We start from the raw sequence: 22632 nt of genomic DNA, 5'->3' as shown, positions 1-22632 counted from the left end.
AGGCTGATCTTGGAGATTTTAGTTCATTTAGGGCTCATGGAACTATGTTTTATTCCATTTTCATTTTAGTTTACATGGATTTTCACCCTTCTCAGCTTGGCTTGAATTTTGAGTCCAAATGAATCTCCAAAATGTGAATCAGCTTTCAAACCTCCCCCTTTTGCAAGGTTTATGCCATACTCACCTGGAATTCTACCCTTTGCTCCATCGTTCACTATAGCAAATGTCAAGGCAGTTTCATTATGAGAAGCTTAGATGGTCCTAGAGACGGTCTTATTCTCTTCCATCATGTCTGTGTCTACCAAAGTGTAGCAACAGACTAAATCCAGCTGACTCAGATGGCAAACCCTCTGTGACCCTCTGTGAGGAATTTATATTATGCAATAAACGACCTATACTTTATAAAAACTAAGCCTTAAAATAAGATATTTTCCAACCGAACTAATAGCTAAAACAGAAAAAATGGTCTTGTGACTTGGCTAGTGGGAACTTTATTGAGCCTGCTGCAGCTGTAAATTGTTCTTTTCATATATTTATAATCATTAGTGCTTTCATTCAAGGTGCTTTTCCATACTCCTAAGGACTTTTTTTTAGTCATAATAACCAGTAATTTTTTTTCAGCTTGCTTCTTCTGGCTACAGTCTGGCTTTTATTTCTTTTTATAGTACCAATTCTTTACCTGCAAATTATTATTCATTTCTGTGAGGAGGACTTGAAAACGAACATGCATTATGACCCATACCGAGCTCTTAACAGCTATAGAGGCTACTTCGAAAATAAGTGTGCTGCAATTTTTTTTTTTTTAAGGCTTAGAAATGTTGAAATATGCATTGGCATAGGCTTTGCCACACAAAAATGCACACGAAAGTTCTTCCTACACAGGAAGAGAGGATATTTTTCTAAAATAAGTTTTTTTTCTCCTCTACTTTTTTGTTAATATCAGTCATGCAGCACATTACAGAAAACGTAGGGTCATCCTGTTTCCTCAGTCTTCAGAAACAAACTGGTGGAAGACAGGTAGGGGAAGGGCATCCTCACCCCAACACAACCTTCCTATCTCCTTACAGAGGGTAATTAAGGGGCACCATGAGTCAAGAATGACACAAAGCTGAAGAGAGACAGATCAGTAGGTGGAAGCAAGAAAACATGGAAAAGATGTCTCTGCAATAAAGCAGTTCAAGCTAAAATGAGATGCTACAAAGTCAAGTTACACATGCTAGAAAATGGGGTTGATTTCATAATGGAGTTATCGACACAACCCAAAAGCTGTACTAGGAGACTCACGTAGCAAGGAGATGATTAAATGTCTAAAATATGCCTGTTGGTCCCAGGAGCTTGTCTGAATATCGTACAAGGAGCTTCTGTCAGAGGACACAATGAAAATTGTACCCTCTACTGCCAAATCACTTTAAGATACTGAGAAAAGAATTTTTAGAGCGAGACATTTCTGTATAGTACACCAGGACCAAGATGAAAACATACCCAAAGGCACAGTACTGCAGACTTTGTTTCAACATCAAATACTGAGAGTTCAGTCTCATTTTCCTATTGTGCTGAAAGGAAAAACTACAATTCTGGTCTAACTAGCAACAGATTAGTTGAGCCTAACTTTGCACACCTTTGTGTCCTAAATGGGATGCCTGGACAAAAAGGGTCTGTAGTGGAAGGGCCTGTCTGCGCTTTGTTGTTTGAAGACTCAATATTAAAAGCATGAGAGTTTGATTAGTATTTTTCACTAGGTCACCGAAATGCCTGGGAGAACATTACATTTTTAACAATGTATTCTGTCATTTCTGTAAAATTTTCTGCCTCTCTGCTCTTTCATACCTATATATTACACAGACATGCTAGCCAAACCATATTCTCAGAACTATATACCCTCAGCAAACCTCATTAGTTTCAGCAAGATCTTCAAGAGGGTTTTGTCCAATGCAGCTATATAAACGGTGTTCCACCCATGCTAAGTTGAAATAGTTAAAAAAAAAAAAAAAAAAAAAAAAAAGAAAAAGAAAAGGAAAAGGAAAAAGCATCACCATTACCAGTGATGCACTCAGCTTGTCTTTTAGCATTTATTTAATCTCTTAAATAATTATTTTTCTTCTTATAATAAGTTCAAAAAACGGATGTGACAAATTGCCAAGATTGAGTGGAATTAAATAGGCTAAAATAACATTCAACATGTAAGAATTTTCCCCTCTTGCATTTTCAAAAAATATTTCTAATAAGTTTCTGCTATATGATCTTTCTGTAATCCAGAGGTCATAAATCAATTATTACCATTAAATTTATATTAAATTGATACATTTCTTTTCAGGCACAAGAATTGTTCCATTCTTCCATTTTTGTAGGACTAATCACACTTTACTCCCTAAACCAGCAATGACATCATACGAGTAATAAATCAACTAACCTAACTTAAGTTCACTTAAAAAAGTGAACTAATTTCTTTAAGGGTGATATGCGTGTGCACATATACACACACATATACATATCTATAAATTCTCCTTAATTTTTCCATGCAGCTAGTCCTGAGCTTGTATCCCAAATAATGACAAACAGGAATGTATATGTTCACTTTTTTTGATTTGCTGCATCCATGGCAAACAAGGGGAAGCTTCTAGCTTTTTCTTTTTATTTCCAGCTATTATAGTCTTTGAAGAGAAACAAAACAAGAAACAAAACAAAAATTAAAATAAATTTTAGCTTTGCCTTAGACATGAATTGAAACCCAGTATCTACTCTCTTCACTAGACAGTACCTTGATTTACTTTTTCAGCTGGTGCTAATCTTCATTTCAGACCCACGCTCTGTCCCCTGCCATTTATCTTTGCCTGCCACCCATCCTTTGTATCAGCCCGGTATAAATGTGGCTGTACATTTCACTAAATCAAGGTATTGATCTGGTTGATTAATGATGTTTTTTATTTCCTGGGTCAGTCTTTTGCTGGGACAAATCCCTGGCCTTTTTCAGTGTCCAGCACTGGAGAGGCACAGTGACGGGGGAACATGGCAGCTGGGCATGAGCAGCCACGTAGGCATCAAGACAGAGATGGGCTGAAGCAAGGCTGCTTCAGTTGGCAGCAGGGCTGGCTTATGCCAGTTTGCAAATATTTCCTACTTTACAATGTGGTGCAATGAAATACAGGGGTAGGATTTTTTTGTCCCATGCTCCTACCAAATATTAAATATCTGTCTAGAAATTTCTGAAATTTTAAAGTAGTTACAAGAGCTTACCTATTTAATGAATTGGAAAAACAAGAGAGGAACAGAAAACCTGTTTTGATCAAGTTTAAGGGCACCGTTAATTTGTTCATCCCTCTATGGGTCATCTAATTCTCTTACATCTAGCTTGCGCTTTAACAACATTTTTAGTACATATTGGCGAGAAGAATGAAAATGAAGAATGTGCAGAGATTGTGACACTGATTACCCACAATGATATGACCAATAAAAAGAAATCAGTCTGCTTCTGATCTCCCAGTGATTTTGTATAGCTGTGATTCTACTCATTTCCATAGACAGCTGTTTGCGAATTATACTAGTGAAAGTCAGGGCTAGTGTTCTTGACAATTACATACATCAGCAGAGTGTAACTTTATAGAACAGAAACTCCAATATAAAAAAGTAAACATATATTTGGACCAACCAATATGCTAACGTACTTCTTCTGTAGTTGGTTTCAGTGCTCTTAACTTAAATACAGGAGCCTATATTTCAAGAAACTTCAATTCTTAATATACAATTCTTCTTTTTTGCTAATCAAAAATGAAAACCAGAATTATCCCAGCAAATATGAAAAATTAGCAGATATCAATGAGAATATTTAACATCTTGAACTATAGAGCATCTGAACTCCTTCACAGCTTTGGAAGTGCTCTTAGGACATCACCTTTTGTCAGCATTAGCAGGTTCTCAGAGGTTACTGGCCTGCGGGATCCCCCCCCATATAAGTTTTTCTAAAGTCTGAAAATCCCAGAAATTCCAGGTTCCTGGTGACAATCTGGACTGGAGTTTCTTTCGTGAGATTACCACACTCCCAGGTTTGTGGCTTACATGAGTTTCAAGACCTCAGTTTTGCAGTAGCTCACTACAAGCTTTAAACCACAACATACTGCAGATTACAAGTGCCTAAAAAATCTCACACTTTGAAACCCAAGTTCCCCAATAGGCACTCAGGAGGTGAGGTGTGGTTGCAAGGGAATCTTTTTAAAGCAGTCTAATGTTCAACAGTTTAATGTTAACTTGACATTTTCACTAGCTGAATTCACCAGAAAGCTTGTTATGAGCTCTAATTATTAATTCAGGGAAATGATATGGTCTCATTTTTATCCTTTTTTTTGAAAATACAGGCTTTTGGAAGATAAATTTTAGCCAGATGCACAGTTTTCATTGCTCATAATTTTGACCATAACACAGGGCAGCTGGAGAAGACCTGTTAGCCAGCAATACACAAGGTATCACACAAGATGCTCCCATAATCATTTCATAGCACGGTTAAGGCCACTTAGATACCTAAATAAAAGTTACGCTCCCCTGAACATACAGCTTTTGTTTCATGAATTGTTTTATTCTTCTTATGCACTTTTGATGCTCCCCTGTCATGTTTGTTTTGCATAGGGTTTTTCTGAACCTAAGTGTGGGGGCTTTCCGAAACACTGGGCTGCTGAGTCAGGGTTGGTAAGAGTTGGAGCTGGGGATGAGAATAATAATCATGTCCCAGTGAAGACTGTAAGCATCAAACAGAGAAGTTCAGATAACACATACCTGATGCCAAAAAGTCCCGGCAAATGAAGCCATTCCCTTGGAAACATGCTTAGAAGTGAAATAGAAAAAAAGACACCAAAAGAACCAACACAGTCTGTTCAAAAATACTGTGAAATTAATTCATCCTCCCACACTACAAGTCATGAAAGTAGCAGGTGTCCTGTACTCCTGAAAATGATTTTTAAAACAGAAAAATGTCCAAGAGCCAAAACAAAGAGAGAAGAAAGAAGATTCTAAAGTCACAGCACATCAAAATGATCTGGATGACAACAACTAGTTTGGGAGTACAAGGCTCCATGTAAACAGTAGTCTTGAAAGCCTCTTTATTTTAAGTAAGAAAGACACTGAAAGAAGGGACGTTTTCATTTAAATTAAAAACGCTGCCTTAATTTCCACAGACAGGAAGGCAGAAGATGACCAAGTGCAGTATAAACACATGGTAATGTACTAAAGTACATGCACAGGAAACAAACAAAAATAATGTGAAGGTACACTGCTTAGCAGGATTTGTGAGGCGCTAGACAAATCACACTGGTACACTTGTTCTAAATGTAGTCTCACTACATATGGGTACATGAAATACGCAGAAAGGAGGTTAAGGGGCTGCAGCATATGTAAAAAATATTTACAGTGACTAATTTTAACCACCTCTTCAAAGAAAAAACAAGAGAAATTTTGCCATATGCTTTAATGGCAGCAACACTTAGCAATCAGCAAGCTACAACTCCACAAGCACAATGGTGAAATTAGGTGTCCACTGTAGACAACCTTTTTCTAAAGAAAAATGTGAACAAAAAATATCTGTGGAACTACTCACAAATTACTGCAATTTGCAATCTAGGTTGCTCATGGGAGATTTTAACAATATAGATTTGTACTGAATAATGAAAACAGTCAAACACCACTGAAAGTGGCTCCCTGTTGCCTGCAAGAGAATTTTGTGATCCAGCAAGTAAAAGACTTCAATCTCAGGAGAATCTGTGCTGGAACTAGTACTTATTTATGGAGACTCTAAGACGAAGGAAAGCTGTAATGGAGGTAATCATCACTGATAGCTTGAATTCAGCACAGAAGCAAGAAATAGGTTCAGCGTGCAAGAACAGTAGGATTTTCATCTCCAGTTAGGAAATGCTGAGGACCTGAGAAACCTGGAAAGTAATATGCAAACAATATAGCTTAGTTTTTACTTTCATGGGATGGGAAAAGGCTTTCTCTCTCTCTATCCTGTGGTTACTAAACATCTGCAGACAAATTTGTAAATACCAGATGCTCACTGAAGGACCTCTAAAAGGTTGATAAACTTATTCCAGAATAACTCAATATTTTTGGAAGCCATCAGTGCTTGTGTACTCCACGTTACTCTTACTTTGCCTCATCTCATGTTTTCCAGCAATGAGACACAGCTGATTTTAGTATCACATACTCCTGAGTGGGTACAGATGACAGTATCTAACAAGAAAGGAAGAAGAGTGAATTTAAATCTATTCTGAAAAAACTGAGAGGATAGGCCAGCGCTTCAAAATGAGAAAGATATATAAATAAAACATAAGAAGGTCCAAAAGGAACAGGAGCACTGTTGGAGCATGAGTCACATCAACTAACCAGGAGATCAGCTGGCCCCATCTCCTTTCCTATCTCCTTTCCTATCTTCTGAGACCGTCATGGGCCCTCAGAAAGCAACCCCAAACCTCATCCACTTTAGAAGCAGACACAGGTGATAGTCATAGTAGTTCAAATGTGGTTTACTCTTCAAAGTAATGAGGCACTTCAGTGTTACAGCTGTGCAAATCCTGAAAAGTTCTCTCTACTCTTTATAACCAACCATTCCAACAGAAGGAGTTGCAGCATAGGAAATCTCTCAGTACTCAGTTTCAGACAAGCCTACAAGCCTTTCTCTCCCACTTCAGCTGCACTAGTTATTCAGAGAGGCTCTTGGGATGAGTCAGAAGCATCGTGGGTGGGTGTTTCACCAAACTTGCAGAATCTGGGTATAATATAACCATTTTCACAAATCTGGAAAGTGCTAAACATGAGATAAAACTGAAAGGAAATATTTAGGAGACTAGCCAAGAGAAATGGGCTAAAGTTAAAAAAAAAAAAAAAGGAAAAAAAGAAAAGACAGAGAGAGAAAATTTAATCTGAACACCAGGAAAAACTCCCTGACATCAAACTACTTTAAGCTGATGAGTAACATGACAAGTCAATAAACAAAGCATCATTATTTGGGATATATCAATCTACATGCAATATTAAAAAATGCATCCTAGAGAACAGATTTGCAACGACAGGAAAATGGACTGCATGACATAATTAGTCTTTTCTCTTTTCTATCTAGGATATTTCACATACTTTATGATGTGGACTAGCAATCCTTGAGCTGTGTGAGGTAATTCTGAGACGGCAATCAGTCATTTACATAATTAGTGTAACAGTATTTAATTACATGATTACTGTAAAGATGTGTAATACTCTAATGGTGTAATTAGAATGTGTAATTACTACATGTAATTACATAATTAGGTGTAATGATATAAAACTTCTCATGAAAAAAATGGATGTACACAACCCCAGCTATAGGAGCTGGTATAGTGCCCAATAATACATTGGTATAACAAGGAGAGTTAACATTTTAATGTCACCTGTGTTAAAGCTAGCTCAAAAGCAGTGAATGCTAAAAGTTTTGTGAATTGCACCACAGTGTGAGAAGAATGTGGTGAGGTTCCCACACAGGGGCAATTCATTAATGATCTACTGTGAGTACAAACCTTATTTCCATCCTTAATTATCTGTTATTTATTTATAACTCTTCATATACTTACCTGAATAGTATGAGTACAGAGGGGTATAACTGAAGTATTCAAATACCTGTATTTTACAATATTTTCTAATTACTGATGTAAGGAATGTATTACTTCTCTCTTAATTCTTTATAGCACATCTAATTTTACATTCCTTCTATGTCCTTCAGATACCTGGTAGTTGGTAATTCCACATGCTTGTCCTTTACTCAGAGAAAGTAAGGAACATAATCCTTTTACTACTGCACTGTAGCATTGCTATACCCACTCAATTACCAAGCCACACACACTCTGGAGCTAACAAATCAGCTGTTACTGTCTAGCACATTTAAGAATCACTGTTCTTGTTACACGTATGTAAAAGCAACAATATCTATACCAAAGCAATTTGACTGCTGTTTAAAATCTTATACTTACTATAATTGTAAAAATTTGTTGACACCCAAGAGAATTATCCTTTCAAATATCTTAAACTGTTTTTCTCTATGGGCTGGATGATGGAGTCCTGGGTGACACCTGTGAGCACTTATCTATGGAAGCATTTCTAGTGAAAATAGGTAAGATCAGTAAGTGGGTGATTTGCTTACGAATAAAAAGCCTCCCACCGTGACACCTAAAAGACAGGCTACAGGTACCTATTTTGCCATTCAATAATGCTTTACTGACACTAGCAGAATTCTTTAGCTAGTTCAATATACTGGAAACTTATACTTTCTATAGCTCTGACTATCCATTTTAGGAAAAGAGCAAATTGTTCTCATATGATGTATAACCTGAGCAATTTTTATAATGATCACTCTGTAATTTTGTATTATCCAAAAACCAGAAGGGATAAAGCTTAAGGAGATGGATGTGATTCCCAGCAGAATTCCAAATGGCATTTCAATTGCCCTTAATAAATGAAGTACATAAAATGATCCATCAACAACTTTTATATAAAACTTTAACAGAAGTTCATCTTTTTATATCATAAAGTTCTTGAGTCAGATTTAGTAACTAAGTACTGCACACAAATTCTCTAAGGTAGACATCTAAGCATGTAAAAGCTCTCAAATCAAATTTTTACCTACGATTTCTCTCTAGAATTTTGTACACTTTATGTTGGATGCCTCAGTTTTTTTGTCTGTTGTAAATCTGGGAACTCACTGAAGCTACATGAAAAAATTCCTAGCCTATCATTTGCGGTTATTAATCCACCTTTTTTTTTTTTTTCTTCCCTGCTTCCCCACACATCTACAATGTGAACATAGAAAAATAAATTATATTCTTCACCTCTGTTACAGTTTGCTAACCACTACATCATTTATTTAGTATACAACTTGCAACACAGTCTAGGTTTTCCTGCTATACTTATTAGATCTTTCTGAACCTGCTCTTATTTGAAATCACCTTCTTCGAATGTGCATGGCTACAAAATTTCAGGTATTTTGAATGTGGTATCTGGTATAATAGCACAAATACTTTCTTTTTTCTCCATGAGGTACCAGGCCTGACATACCTTGGGACTACATTTGCCTTTTTCACAACTCCATCGTATCAGCAACTGACAATCAGCCTTGGATACACTAAAACAGATAGGCTTTCTTTTCTATATTATTTCAGATTCATGAGACCCTGTCTGCGGTTATTAACTTTTAAGTTCAGATACCTTGCACTTTGTACCATAGCATTTCATTCTATTTCTACTATTCCAGTTCTAGTCTTTCACATGTGAAGGACTCCTCTGTATTCACAGTGTCTTCTGACTATAGGAATCAGATCTTTACAGTCCACTCATAATCAAAGTTATTAACAAAACCATGTAAGATTTCTCCCGCGAGTCCATCTTCCATCTGTCTGTTTTTGTCCTCCCATTAGGGCAGTCCCTTCCTTGCCCAACAGTTCTTTTATGCAGGGCTATCAAACCCTGGCGAGTAGGAACCAGCACCAAAACAAAAGAAGCTGTTTTACTTCCACACATTGGGTAGATAACCTGCTGGTATTCCCAGCCAGAGTGTATTACGAATAAGAAAAGTTTACGTGAATTCAAAGGAGACTGGACAAGCATTTGGACTATAATGAGGTCTTTTTTGAGGTACTAAATAAATAAATGAATCCAAAACAAAACATATCAGGCCCAGGAACTCCCCTGAGCTGAAAATAGTTGGAGGCTGGAGAAAGCTCCGAGAAGGTGTCATATATTCTTGGCCTGTTCTTACACTTGCTGGCATCTGCTTATGACTACTGTTGAGGACAGGATACTTGGCTAGATGAACCCTTCGCCTGAATAATTCTTTATATTATTCTTTATGCTATTCTTGACACTATTTGCTTCTTTTCATCTACACCCTAGCTAATCATTTTACATATCAAATATTTCCATGTTAGCACCATATTAGAAAACCGTATCAATTTACGCCTGATAGATTTGATATCATGTATTTCATTCATCTTGAAAAGAATATCATGGCTATTTAAGCATCATCTATTGCAGACTACAACTATTTCTATGCATTATGTGGTTGTTTCTATAAAAGAAAATATAAACATTAAAAAAGAGCTGTAAAATCATCATAATACTTACTGTGTTGGCAGTTTCTTCCCATAAATTCACCCGGACATTCACAGGAATAGTTGGCAACCAGATCTGTACAAATTCCACCATTCTTGCAAGGTTCAGCTTCACATTCATTTACATCTGCAGGAAGCATATAACATCAGGATTAGCAAAGAATTCTAAAAGAAATAAGGTCACGTTTTAAAGCGCTGTAACACAAAGTATTTATATGCCTGATATTAGAAGAAATACGTTCTTCTGTCCATCAAACACTTTCAGTAATGAACGTGATTAAGCAGCGTATGTATCGGGGAGAAAGCCAAAGCAATCTCATATAAATGTAGCTAGTTTCAAATACGTACTAAACTTTTGCAATAACAGAATAAAAAGCTTTGCTTAGGGACTTGCTATGCCACTCCTGGAGGGTATCAGAGCCACAAGTCACAGCTGGGTCTTAAAAAATAAATTAAATTAGTCCTAATAGAGTACTATTTAGTGACACTTGCAACTTTGAGAAATGTAGCTACTTCTCCTTTAGCAACAGATGCCAGTTAAGAGTGCCTCTGAGTTCATCTTAATTCATTAAACATCTAATTGACAAGGTTGCTTAACTGTCTAAAAACTTTCCTTTCTGTGCATGAGTTAGTGGACAAATTGAAACTAATAGCTTGATCTAGGAGCTTGCAAATTTTATTAAATTCCAAAGACAGAAAAGGTGGTTAATTTTATTTGAGTTTCCTTCTTTCAGCACCTGCTTGTCAAATGCTGCGAGAATAATACTCCTCTGTGTTTTTCAGTACGGTAATCTTCAAATATAATATCAGGTTCTTTTTCTCAAATGCAATATAGTATTTTTCAGTCAACATAAACAGACATGTGAAAGATAATGATATCCCATAATTAGAATTCTCAGTCTGTGCATTTATGTTTACTCTGTACAAACTAGAGACTTTGTATGGATATATATATCATTGTCTCCAAGAATTGCATCAATGCATACAATTAAATATTTAAAATACGGTAGCCCACACTAGCTTCATTAAGAATTGCAGTCCTGTTGCATTAGGCACTGTAAACAGTGAATAGGAAAGCAATCTTTAACTTCTACTATAATTTTATTTCACTGAGTTTTGCTTAAGTGCATATTCATTCTGGATGCAGCTGCTGATAAAGCACGCACATGCATAGTACAGAAGTAAGTTCAAATAAGAGGCCACTTAATACCAGAGCTAAACTAGCTGCATTCTTTGGTGGTCCAAACACACTGCAAATTGAACAATATGCCTTATTGTCATGTTGAATCTGCTTCTACCCCTAAATGCACAATTGGTTTGGGCTGGCATATATGAATAGCACAAGTTAAAGAAGATGCTACAAGAATGACTAAACCTGAGGTAACAAGACGTGCAGAAGAGGCAGAATGCAGGGATGTCAGTAAAGTAGCTTGATTTCTGGTAGATAAGCATGCAACTTCTGTACTTTTAATAGGATTCCTTATCCTTATTAGGAATATACAAACAAAAATTTAATGTTTTAATACACAAGTCTTGCCTAGATCTTACTGATTTTCGGATGTCTACAGAAAAACCTGTATATCTAGCCTTTCCTGCAGATCTAAAAATCTGTGCGGCTTTTAACTTACAAGCTTTGCACTAAATGAAACAAGTGACTTGTGCGCCTTTTCCTGTTGAATTAAGCTGGGCTGCTGTATGCACCAACAATGTTTTTACTGCTCAACATACAGCTAGCAATGTGTAATTTCTAGCTTTTTTAGTTACTCCATTTAGCTCCCTTAATACTCTGTTAATATCTGTTCCACATACCCACAGTGCTATGCAAAATTAGTTTTTATTTGTACACTCCAAATATGTATCCTTTCTTTAAGGGTCATTTTTATGCCAAAATTAAACTTTCTGGCTTTGTGGTTTCCTGTATAAGAAATTCAGGAAGAAAAGCCAGTGGAAGTAGCTTTATGATGAAAAAGAAACTATTGTAAGATTTTTTTAAAGCCTTATTGTGTACAGCAGTATAATTAATGTCCTTCACATGTGCAAAATAGCACTGATGCCTATGACTTCCTTGACGATGTATTTTATCCCATCAAGAAACAAACTGGCTTAAGAATAACCCAAAGCACAAGAATAGCAAGGGTACCTGAAAAACTGTATGAGCAATGCTCATTTCAGAAGCTAAATAGTTTCAGAAACTAAATGACAGCTACATTTCAGAGTATACAAATAATTTACAATATGGTCCTGCAACCACCCACCTATTTTATGCAAAACCACTATTCGAACCCAGATGCACTGGATATATGTGGCTCTGCCAAGATTATGTCAGGAAGACATCTGTTTGTGATTGAAGTAATACATTTAAAACACAGCATGTGGGTTATTCCATTTCATGAAGTGACGGGCTCATAAGATTCTGCTTAGAGTATAGGTATCACAGAACAAATCCAAATGTCCAGAATCTTTCCTTTACTTCTGCTGAGGAAGCATTAGGTTTTGGGTATAAAGGAAAAATCAGAGAGGAAGTCAAAGTACTGATGCAACAGGATATCCCTTACCAATTTCCCATATATAAGAGCTGGTCAAAACTTTTTGCAAACTTTTCAGTAGGCAAGTGTCTTAGGTTTTACATGGAGTTTCATGGAAGTCTGAAATCTCAGAGTTAAAATGCATCCCCAGGTTCCACCTCAAACTAAGGGTTATTTTAATGAAAGGTTTTTATCAGAAAGTTCTTTATCTAACTTTGTAGTCAAAAGATAAGCCTAAGCATTCAACCCTTTTAGAGTATACTTATACAAAGCGTTCTGCTCACGGCAGGCTTGATCTCTGTTGTTATTGTTTCCTGCCATTCCTTACCCATGTGCCTTTCCTGTCCTTCCCTTACCTCCTCATACCAGCAGAATAGCTTGCTTGGTCTCTATATGGCTGTCCCATGAAACAGTTTACATTCTTTTTTGTGTCCCAGCACAACATGATCACAACCTTCAGAGCAGCCTCAGCAATCTCCTACTCATCTAAAGCACATAGCAGCCATCAAACATCACCCACTGATCAGACAAGCTAAAAAACACTAGCTTACTCATATACTAGCAGCCATGGACAACAAGTCCATAAATGCTAGAAGGCAGGAATGTACCCTTCAACCTGCCTAAATCAATGGCCTGCAGGTGCTGAAAATATATGGAGAAAGGATCATAGAAACTGCCCAGGTTCATGTGGTCTCGCTAAATAGCCTCCTGTGCCTCTTCCTCAGAGATAACACCAGGCTAGATGGACCCCTGCTCTGGCCCAGTAGGACATTTCTTACTCTCTTCTGAGACCTAGCTTTAGACCTCTCTAAGCTAAGCTCAGATCTAGTTAAAGAGGGGCCAAACATACAATTACACTGAAATGACATCAATGAGCAGTACTGAAGTTTGTTGCTTCAGCAAGCAGTCTGAAGATAACTCCTTCACCATTACAATAATTTGTGTAATTATCCCATCACACTGCTTTAAGATCCTTTATACCCAACACCTTCATAACATTTGGGGGGGGGGGGGGAGGGTCACATCATCAACTCATAACAAAAGGTAACAGTGCCTCTTACCTGAACATTTATAGAGCTAGAAAATACTAATTTATTACATTATTTCATCAGTTGTATTTGTGCAACTTCAATTATACCTATTGTAAAAGCTACATTGGGTTCCAAGGCGTTTTGTGTATTCATAGGACAATATTTCTGTACATGATTTTCTGCAGCATCAATTTTGCAAACAAAACAAGGAGCATGAACAAGCTGGTGACACATACAGCTAGAAACTAAATTTTTAGAGGAATCATTGTATCTGTTACTCTAGGTGTGTTTTGTGAAATTAACTTCCCAATAAATATGGACATGCTTCTGATTGTTTTTAATTATGCTACTGAAATAACTGGGAGGTAACAAGGCCTTTGAATTCCACTTATATTTGCCCAAACCATGTCTGGATTCTGTATCATATGCGAGCAAAACATACATAATATGCAGACTTTGTACCCATACCCTTCCTCTTGCTGCAGACAGAAATACAAGGACAGACCTTCACTAAATGTGGAGGCTAGTTTCAGTTCTTTGAACCAGCAAAATTCCAGAGTCCTATACTAAAATTAATGATCGCTACTGATCTCTCAGCTTCTCTGTGTCACTCTTTTCTTGCTTTCTGTTGCCTATAATGATATAACATACTGGAGTAATAAAAATTCACTTGGTTCTTGGCTGATTTTCTGCCTATTAAAGAGGAAGAATAGAAGTAACAGCTCAATGTGCTAGAAATAAAATCTACCATAGGAAATGACCAAAGAACAGAACTTCTTGGTTCTAAATTAAATTCTTTATATGTATTTATAAAATTTAACACAATACTTCAACTCCTTTTGTCTTTTTAAGCAAAGCCCATTAACCTTATGTTTTTATCAGATTATTCAGCATTTTAATACAAGCTAACACATTTGCGGGAAAAAAATATCAAGGTCACTGTGAACTGAAAAATATTAAGTGAGCATATGAACTATCTTTTACTTGGTGAAAAAAGGTAGTAATTTATCCTCTTAAAAGCTTTTCTGTGTAAAGATATCTTCTCAAGATATTTAAATTTCTTTGGTTCACCATTCATAGTGAAATATGTAGGATAAAATGCACGACTTTCCAACATATTTCATATTGTCTGTGAGGATGACGTGAAAAAAAGATTGAAGTTAAAGTAACAGATATTTTTAAACCAATCCTCATATTCTATCCTTATGGAGCAATTAGCTATGATCAGTGCAGAAAGAAGAAAGTCCGGTTATTATACTTGTCACTGGGATCCTAAAGTGTTTTTTCAGTAGTTCAAGCAGCTTTGGTACCGACAATTCAAGTAAATAAATCATGACAAATGAGGAAAGACTAGCGCATTCTATTATCATATTTGATACCAGCATAGACCTTTGTAGGAAAGAAAATGAGCTTAACTGATTTAAAGAAGGGGACACAAATTCTACAGAATTATTTAATTCACTATTCACTATAATATTTGATAGAATGTGCAGACATAGCATATTTAATTAAAAATAGTTTCTGCAAATTGGGGTGAGATTCTGTTTAAATTGCTAGATGGGCCAATTAGGATATTAAACTTTATACTATCTAAAGCGTTCTTTTTTTTTTCCTATGAAATAAAAATATTCCCTTTTAAACTCTGTCATATTATCATGATTAAAAGTATATTTCAGTAGAAATCTTAAAGTGCGAGAATTTCTGGTGTAGTTTCTCCTAAAGACAATGAAAGCTTCTAAAGAAAAGCAATACACCTCTCTATATACTTAAATAACAATTCTCCGTTGACTGTGTAAATTATTTACCTTCATTAGAAGAATTTGATTTTAACGTAAATTAAACAACACAAAGTAAAGTCACTGTAGTTTTCTACTGATTTTTCAAGTATGCTTCATTTTTATGGCAAGCTAGATTTTGAGGTTAGTTCAGATAAAAACTTTATGCATTGCAATAAATAAAACACAGATAACTGGGTTCCACCAGATGATTCAGAATTCCTAAGGAAGGGACCAAATAAGAATGCTAAATGCTGAAGAAAACAGGTTCCAGAAAAGGTTTAAATGACAGCATGGGGGAATTCAACATTTCTAAATTGTATCCAGGGTTAGTTAAACACAACTAATAGTAATAATAATAATAACAAATGAAGCACAGGGCATGTAAAACTCCACTAATTTGGAGCTTAGAGTGGTAAATTCAGAGTGGTATATCAGCTGTAGTACTTCACCTTGACTCAAAACAGATTTCTCTACCAAAGATGAATTCTGAAATCAATTGAGATGCAGGAACAAGAAAATACTGTCCATGTTTTGAAAATGCATTGTCACTTGAATAATAGATTAAAGGGTGAAGATGCTTGATTAGCAAGTAAAAACCATGTTTAGGTTTCTTCTCATCCTGAAGATAATTAAATCTACATTTTCCACCTCCTAAGATCAGACCATAACTGCAAAGCTATTATGCCCTGGCCCAGTTGAAGCTGTGTCATTGCACCCTGCAAGAGAAATACGGTGTCAGAAACTGGGCAAGTAAGAAAGCACTTGACTACAAAACATGGTGATCTGGACATTCAACCATACGGCAGAGTTCAGGGGGTGGTCCTTGCTTGCTGGATTATAGCTTTTTAAAATCCTTTGAGTATTTAATATAACCTGAGTAAAAACAGACACTGTACAAAGAAAGATAATATAATTAAAGAAATATACCCCTTATTTTGACCATTAACTGCTAACTGTAGACACACAGATTTTCCTGGAAAAGTACCCCAAATAGAAAAGTACGTATATATTAATTACATAACTGTTATAATCAAATATTTAACTATTAATTTCAATTATTCAAGTTCTTCTGCTAGCTACTAGTTGTCAACCTGATTCTTTGCAATTGGGGGCTGGATCAGCCTGACCAATTGCCTTCTCTGGCAGCTCGGCTTGCTGCTTGGCTGTAAGCTCACACCAGCAGCTTGCTCCTGTCTCTCGCCCGCTTGCGCTTTGCTTAGCCCTAGCTCCTGCCATCTGAACCCTTGTTTCTGACCCAAGGCTACTTTTTGTAGTATGCACTTCCTGAATTTCCTGCCTGCCTACAAAGCCATTCATTCTTTATCATCCTTTGATTTTCTACTCAGTTTGGTTTGTTGATCACACTCTGTCAGCTCGGCTCAGATCCAAGCCATATTTTTAATCAGTCTTCTAACTTGATAAAATGGTTGACCCATCTCAGCCCCAGTATCTGGATTCCAGTTTCCATATTGGAAACCAGCTTGGCCCTTATCACGGGGCATTGATTAGACATACTGCAGTTGTGGCTAAGTAATGTTGCAAATATTTTTCTGTAATAACATCAGCTTTATACAGAGAAAAGAGATTGGAACAGATGATCATCTGGTTATAATCTCTGTATCTTAACTAGCTTCTATGAAGACCAACTACACACACTATAAAGATGAAAGCATGAAAAATAATCTGCTTTTTAAAAAAAGAAAACCAGAAAACTTAGGAACTCCGCTAACCGAGTTCTACTTGAAAATAAAAGTGTATTGATGACTGAACACTGTATTCAAATACTTTTATGTGGGAATGTTTAAGGCATAAAATAGGGAAATACACAGTATGGACTAATTATCTTTTAGCCGGAGATTAGTCTAGGCTTTTCTTGTTGTTGGAGTTTTTTTGATGGTTCTTGATAGATCTTTTAAAAGAATTCTTCATTTTTTTTCTCATTATTGACACTGAAAGATTTAATTACATGAATAGGTATCATATTAGTAAGACCATACAAACCATACGATCTTGCCTGCAGAACTTTGTAATAGCCTGTTACTGTTTAAACACAAGCTTTCAAATATGAACCTTTCATTACTACTTTCCCAATAAATACCATGAAAGCTGGATTATATACGTTTTGGTTACTATAGATTTGTGCCAGTTTTTACAAGTATCACATTTTTTGTCAGATACTAAATGGTGCAGCTGCACTGAAATCAATAAAATTCTGCCAATTTTACCCAGCAAAGAATCTGAATCAAGAGATTTATTAAAATAGTATTTAATATGTCTATCTTAACAGTGAGCTACTCAGTTAAATGTTAAGATGTGAAGGATTAAATCACCTGAAGGACATGCCTGCTTTAAAAGCAGGAGGCTTTTGATAAAATATTTACAAAAATAAAATTTGTCACATAAATTTCCTTTCTTCTGTTCTCGTGGTCTACTAAAACCATCCTAAATTGTAAAGGTACAACCTCATATTTTCTAAAAATCTTGCAAATTTATATTTAAAATAGAATGAGTAAGCATACCTAAAAGTTTGGAAACATAAGTAGAACATCTTCAACTATTGGTTAAAAGATACAGAAGAGATGAGTAGGTAATGCAATAGTGATTCTTTTTATGATTGTTAATTATAGCTTTAAGAAAGTTTCTAACTAGTTTCCAAAGAAGTTTTTGGCTGTACGCTGAATAAAATCTTTATCTTATAGCCAAGAAAACTCTTCCTTGATTTAACCAGGCTTATGCAAATACAAGTACTAATATATTACAAGTATAACCCTGCTGTTAGACATTCAAAAAGAACTGAAGTATATTCCTATGAAATTTGAACATACCTTATTAAATCTAAACTGGATGTATTCAATATGTATTCAACACAGCACAGACATTTGTTAAATTTGGTGGTTTGGTTGCTTTTTGAAAGCTAGTTTCCTGACCACAGAAGGCACAAAAATCCCTGTGCCAAACAACCTGCAGGAAACATGAACTGTAATGTCATACTAAAGTGATTCACTGTTCAGATATCCTGATTATCTGATCTTCCAAAAGAGCAGAAAACAGCATTACACTCGTGAATGAAAAAGTACAAGCCTCCTGCTCCCTACCCATAAATATACTGCATTATTTGACCCCTACTCTCACGATTCTGTAGAAAGTTTTCCTTCTCTTGCAAGTATTTGATATGATGCATGAGGTAAATGTTATCCAGAATAGTCTCTCACAGATCTCTGTATTAGGACTTTTCCTGAATCTTTCTGGGCAAATATTATTCTATGAAGAAGAGAGTAAGTCAGGCAAGAGCTACTAAAATCGTGTCCTGAACCCAAAAGAGGCATCTTAAATAAACAAACCAAGGAAATAAAAACAAGCTCTAGACATGGATCAAAGCTTCTGGCCTGACCACATGTGAATCTTTGAGATACCCTCATAACAGCAATACACATTAAGGTCTAAACACACAGATTTTGAGAAGAGCTCAGCTGCTCCTATCCAGAGTTCTAGCAGAAACTACCTCTTAAGCGTGTTTCCCAACATAACAGGCTTGCCTTTCATGCTTTTCTTTCAAAGCAATTTTATGTCCTGTTACACTTCTTTAGATTAATTTCTACTTTTTTAGGGCGTCTTCCTAACAAGCTACCTTAATCAACAAGAAAAAAAGACTTTATGCTGCCTGAAAAAGTTAAATCTTTTTCCTTAGGAAAAAATCAAGTGCTGTTTCCCCTCTTGGTGGTCTCTGAAACAACTTTAGGTTAGCCTGTTTCATGGAAATTGGAACATATCAGTATGATTCTGACTTCATTATAAGGAGAAAACAAAGAGTAAAGAGAAGAGTCATTTTGAGAAAGAAAATGAAACTGTTCTGGGAAACTGAAAGTGGAAGAATACTTCAAGTTTTTGAAGTTTTTTTAAATGACATGTACTTAAATTTGACACATCCAGTAAAAGACCTTTAATTTTGACAAAAGAGTGTTTTTTCTCAGGATTGGATTTTTTTCCCCACCAGTTCACTTATCATTTATTCTGCCTATCATTTACATCCATGTTCACAATAATACTTTTTTAGTATCAATGAGCCAGTGGTAGTAGCTATCTGTAAAGTTGTATTTTAAGACAGATTTGTTATTTATATCTTCTAGCTTTTACCTTCTGTAATGGCATTTTCCCTATTTAACACTCACTTGAACAAAAATTTCCAAATGTAATTTAAAGTTTTTCAGTCATTCCTGAATGCATTTCTATATAATACTAATTATAACCACAGTTTTCAGAATGTATGCTAAAGATAAACTCTAGAACAAACAGAATTAAAAAAAAAGAGATTTATCAAGGAAAAAAACTAATGAGTTATTTTGCATAATACTGTTCTTTTGGCACTTTGCATTCAGGTCAGAAAACAATATTGTGAGTTAATTTAAGAATTGCTAGGAAACTACACGGGCAATCTCTGTGAACACTGCAAAGTTTATGCATCACTCTGATATATGCAAATATAACATTTTATGTGCTATGTCCATTATATAAAGCATATAAGTTTTCCCGCATGAGTGCCAGTAGTAATTATTTTAGTATTTTTACACTCCAAAAGTTGTTTTCCATTTTTTTTCCTAGAAACCATTGGAAACTGTGTAAAAGAATGTTAAGATCACAGAATTAAGTTCACAAGAGCCAAATGGGAACTTCTGAAGTGTCCTATAAAGGTTCCTATTGACTTCAAAGGGCTTTGATCAGATTCTAAATAAGGCAGGGCTCTACAGGAATCTTTGCCCCAGTAACTATACATCTTGCTTCTTTCACAGCAGTATTTGCAGCTTTATTTTTACACTTTTTTTTTGTATTTCAAAGATACTTTTCTATCCTTGTTTCTGTTTTGAGAACCCTCTTAAAATATGTGAGAAACCTGACTATTGCTCTGATCATGCAACAAAATTTGAATCCAGATACGTGCCTATTGCCTGCCTGGCAAAATTTCTATCTTTCAGCTGTAGCCACTAAAAGGTTATTGCAGTTTTCTCTGTGCAGTCATACTTCCAACACTGGACTATGTCAGTATTTCCTGACCTTCTACTCACGTGTTTAAATGCGTAATTAATGGCTTTTCAGCTAAGGTAACTTACATTTAATAGAATTTTGGAATCACATCCCCAGGACCTTTTTTATTGGTTTTACAAGAGTTGGTACTTCAAAACTTCTTATAGAAATTGAAGCAGAATTGCTTTTAATGTATCCTGGCATGGAAACCTTTGTCACATTAAGTTACTTATCATTTAATTTTACACGGTAGAAGTATGTCTTCAGGGCAACGATTCCTATAATTTCCAATGAACCTTATTAAAATAATTGGTTATTTATATAACAAGCATTTTGACAAATCAGTTTAACTGTAGTTGAGAAAAAAATCTCATTAAAAAGTGAATCAACTTTTTAACCCATCTTTATTACAAGCAATTTTCCACATTGCTCAACTTCATGGGTAAACTTAAATTATCCAAGCATAAGACTGGAGCATCTAACTGGGTTATTTGTGAAAACAGACTAGGCGGGCTTATGACAAGAAGTCCAGTTATTTTCAAAGCAAATTTGAACATAGATCAGTAAATTACCATATTTCCCTTCACATATCCCAAAATAATTCTTTCAAAATGCAGTTGTTTATGTATTTCAGAATAGAGTGATTATAGGGATATATCTTTTTCAGATAAGATTTATACATATACTTTATATACTTACATACATGTTTGCTTAAGTGCACATAAAGGCACTGCTTAACACCTTTTCTACCCTTTTCTAATACCCTAAAAATTCATACTCCTAACAGCTTGAAAGTATACAAGTGCATTACTGCTTATTACTCTTATTGCTAGATTTAATCAAAGAAATGATCTAACACTGTAAATAGGAGAATGGGTTAGATGGTTAGATATTGTGGCACAGTTCTATAATCTTTTTTCTTCTTTAGTGGCTGTGGAGTGCCACATTTTATTACATTTAACATTACATATATTACATTTAACACGCACGGACACATACTACACACATTCATAAATCATTTAATTGTTATGGAGGATTAGGAAACTACTGGATGCTTTAATACATGATTAGTCAATTCTCTTAGATCATTAAGGATCACAAAAAAATCAGTATTTCTGTTATGTCCATAGATAAATCCAAACACATATAAGGATTAAAAATTCCCATACACACACACACACACACACACACACACACACACACACACACACACACAAAGATATATGTAAAAAATACTACAGCATGTATACATCTGGTATACATTATCTGTGGCAAACACACTCATTTGTTAACCACTTGTTAATCATTTTATCTTTTGGACTACTTTAATCTCATTGCCTCTTCTGCAAAGGTGAAAAAGAAGACCAGATCTCCCTCCCTGTAGAAGATGCAGAATGTGAATGAAGTAGTTTCATCACATCATCGATGACTGCCTAGTACAGAAGGGAAGTATTTATTGCAGTGACTTTTGTCTTCATCTGACTGACAGCTCTATTATCTCAGGGCACATACACCCCACTTGTTCTTCATGACTCACAGGGAGTTATATGTCCTGTACTAAAAACATCCCTCAGAACTGGAACTTGTATTTATGACAGCTGGCCCTGGCAATGTCACCCTTGTTTGATCCTCAAATAAAATGAGACGTATCCAAATAAGTTCATGCATTCTCCAAGACTATGTTTAACAACTGAAGAATTGCACTCCAGTCTGTAGATATCATCTGAACCAGAACTCAGGGCCATGGATGATGCAACCTTTGTAAAAAATCTTTATTTTTGCTGAGAAATAGGAGGACGCCCTCTCTCTGTTAGAGCATTAAATCAATGAAATGAAAAGCAAGTACAGTAAACTGTAGATTTCAGACTCAGGCAAAAGAAAGTTCTTTTCACCTTTTACTTTTTTCCCTCATTTTGGTATATGTCTTCTCCTGCAATGCTATTCTGAAGCACTCTAAAAAATTAAGCATGACTGGCAAAGAAAACTGAATGGATGAGAATTTCATTATAGAAAATAGCAGACTAATTTCTCTGTAACAATGAAAACTAGTGGTCTTGCAAGAGAATATTGCTTTTAATTAAACTCTAAAAACTTCATGAGAGTAATGATTGTTATGCATAAAGAGCTCTGCTAAATAAAAAAAAGGATCAAACGATACATTTTCAGA

General features: G+C 35.6%; 1 protein-coding gene across 2 annotated transcripts in view; it reads right to left on the bottom strand.

The window, feature by feature from the left end:
* Positions 1-22632, bottom strand: part of LOC135324426 (EGF-like repeat and discoidin I-like domain-containing protein 3) — a 262585-nt gene that overhangs the window by 100377 nt on the left and 139576 nt on the right. For both annotated transcript variants that reach the window (XM_064500716.1, XM_064500717.1), the window contains one exon: positions 10126-10239. In XM_064500716.1, the coding sequence (XP_064356786.1) occupies positions 10126-10239 (114 nt within the window). The remainder of the gene's footprint in view (positions 1-10125; positions 10240-22632) is intronic.

The sequence above is a fragment of the Dromaius novaehollandiae genome, chromosome W, assembly GCF_036370855.1.
Source record: "Dromaius novaehollandiae isolate bDroNov1 chromosome W, bDroNov1.hap1, whole genome shotgun sequence".
Classification (NCBI taxonomy): domain Eukaryota; kingdom Metazoa; phylum Chordata; class Aves; order Casuariiformes; family Dromaiidae; genus Dromaius; species Dromaius novaehollandiae.
This window is presented reverse-complemented; position numbering and strand designations above follow the sequence as displayed.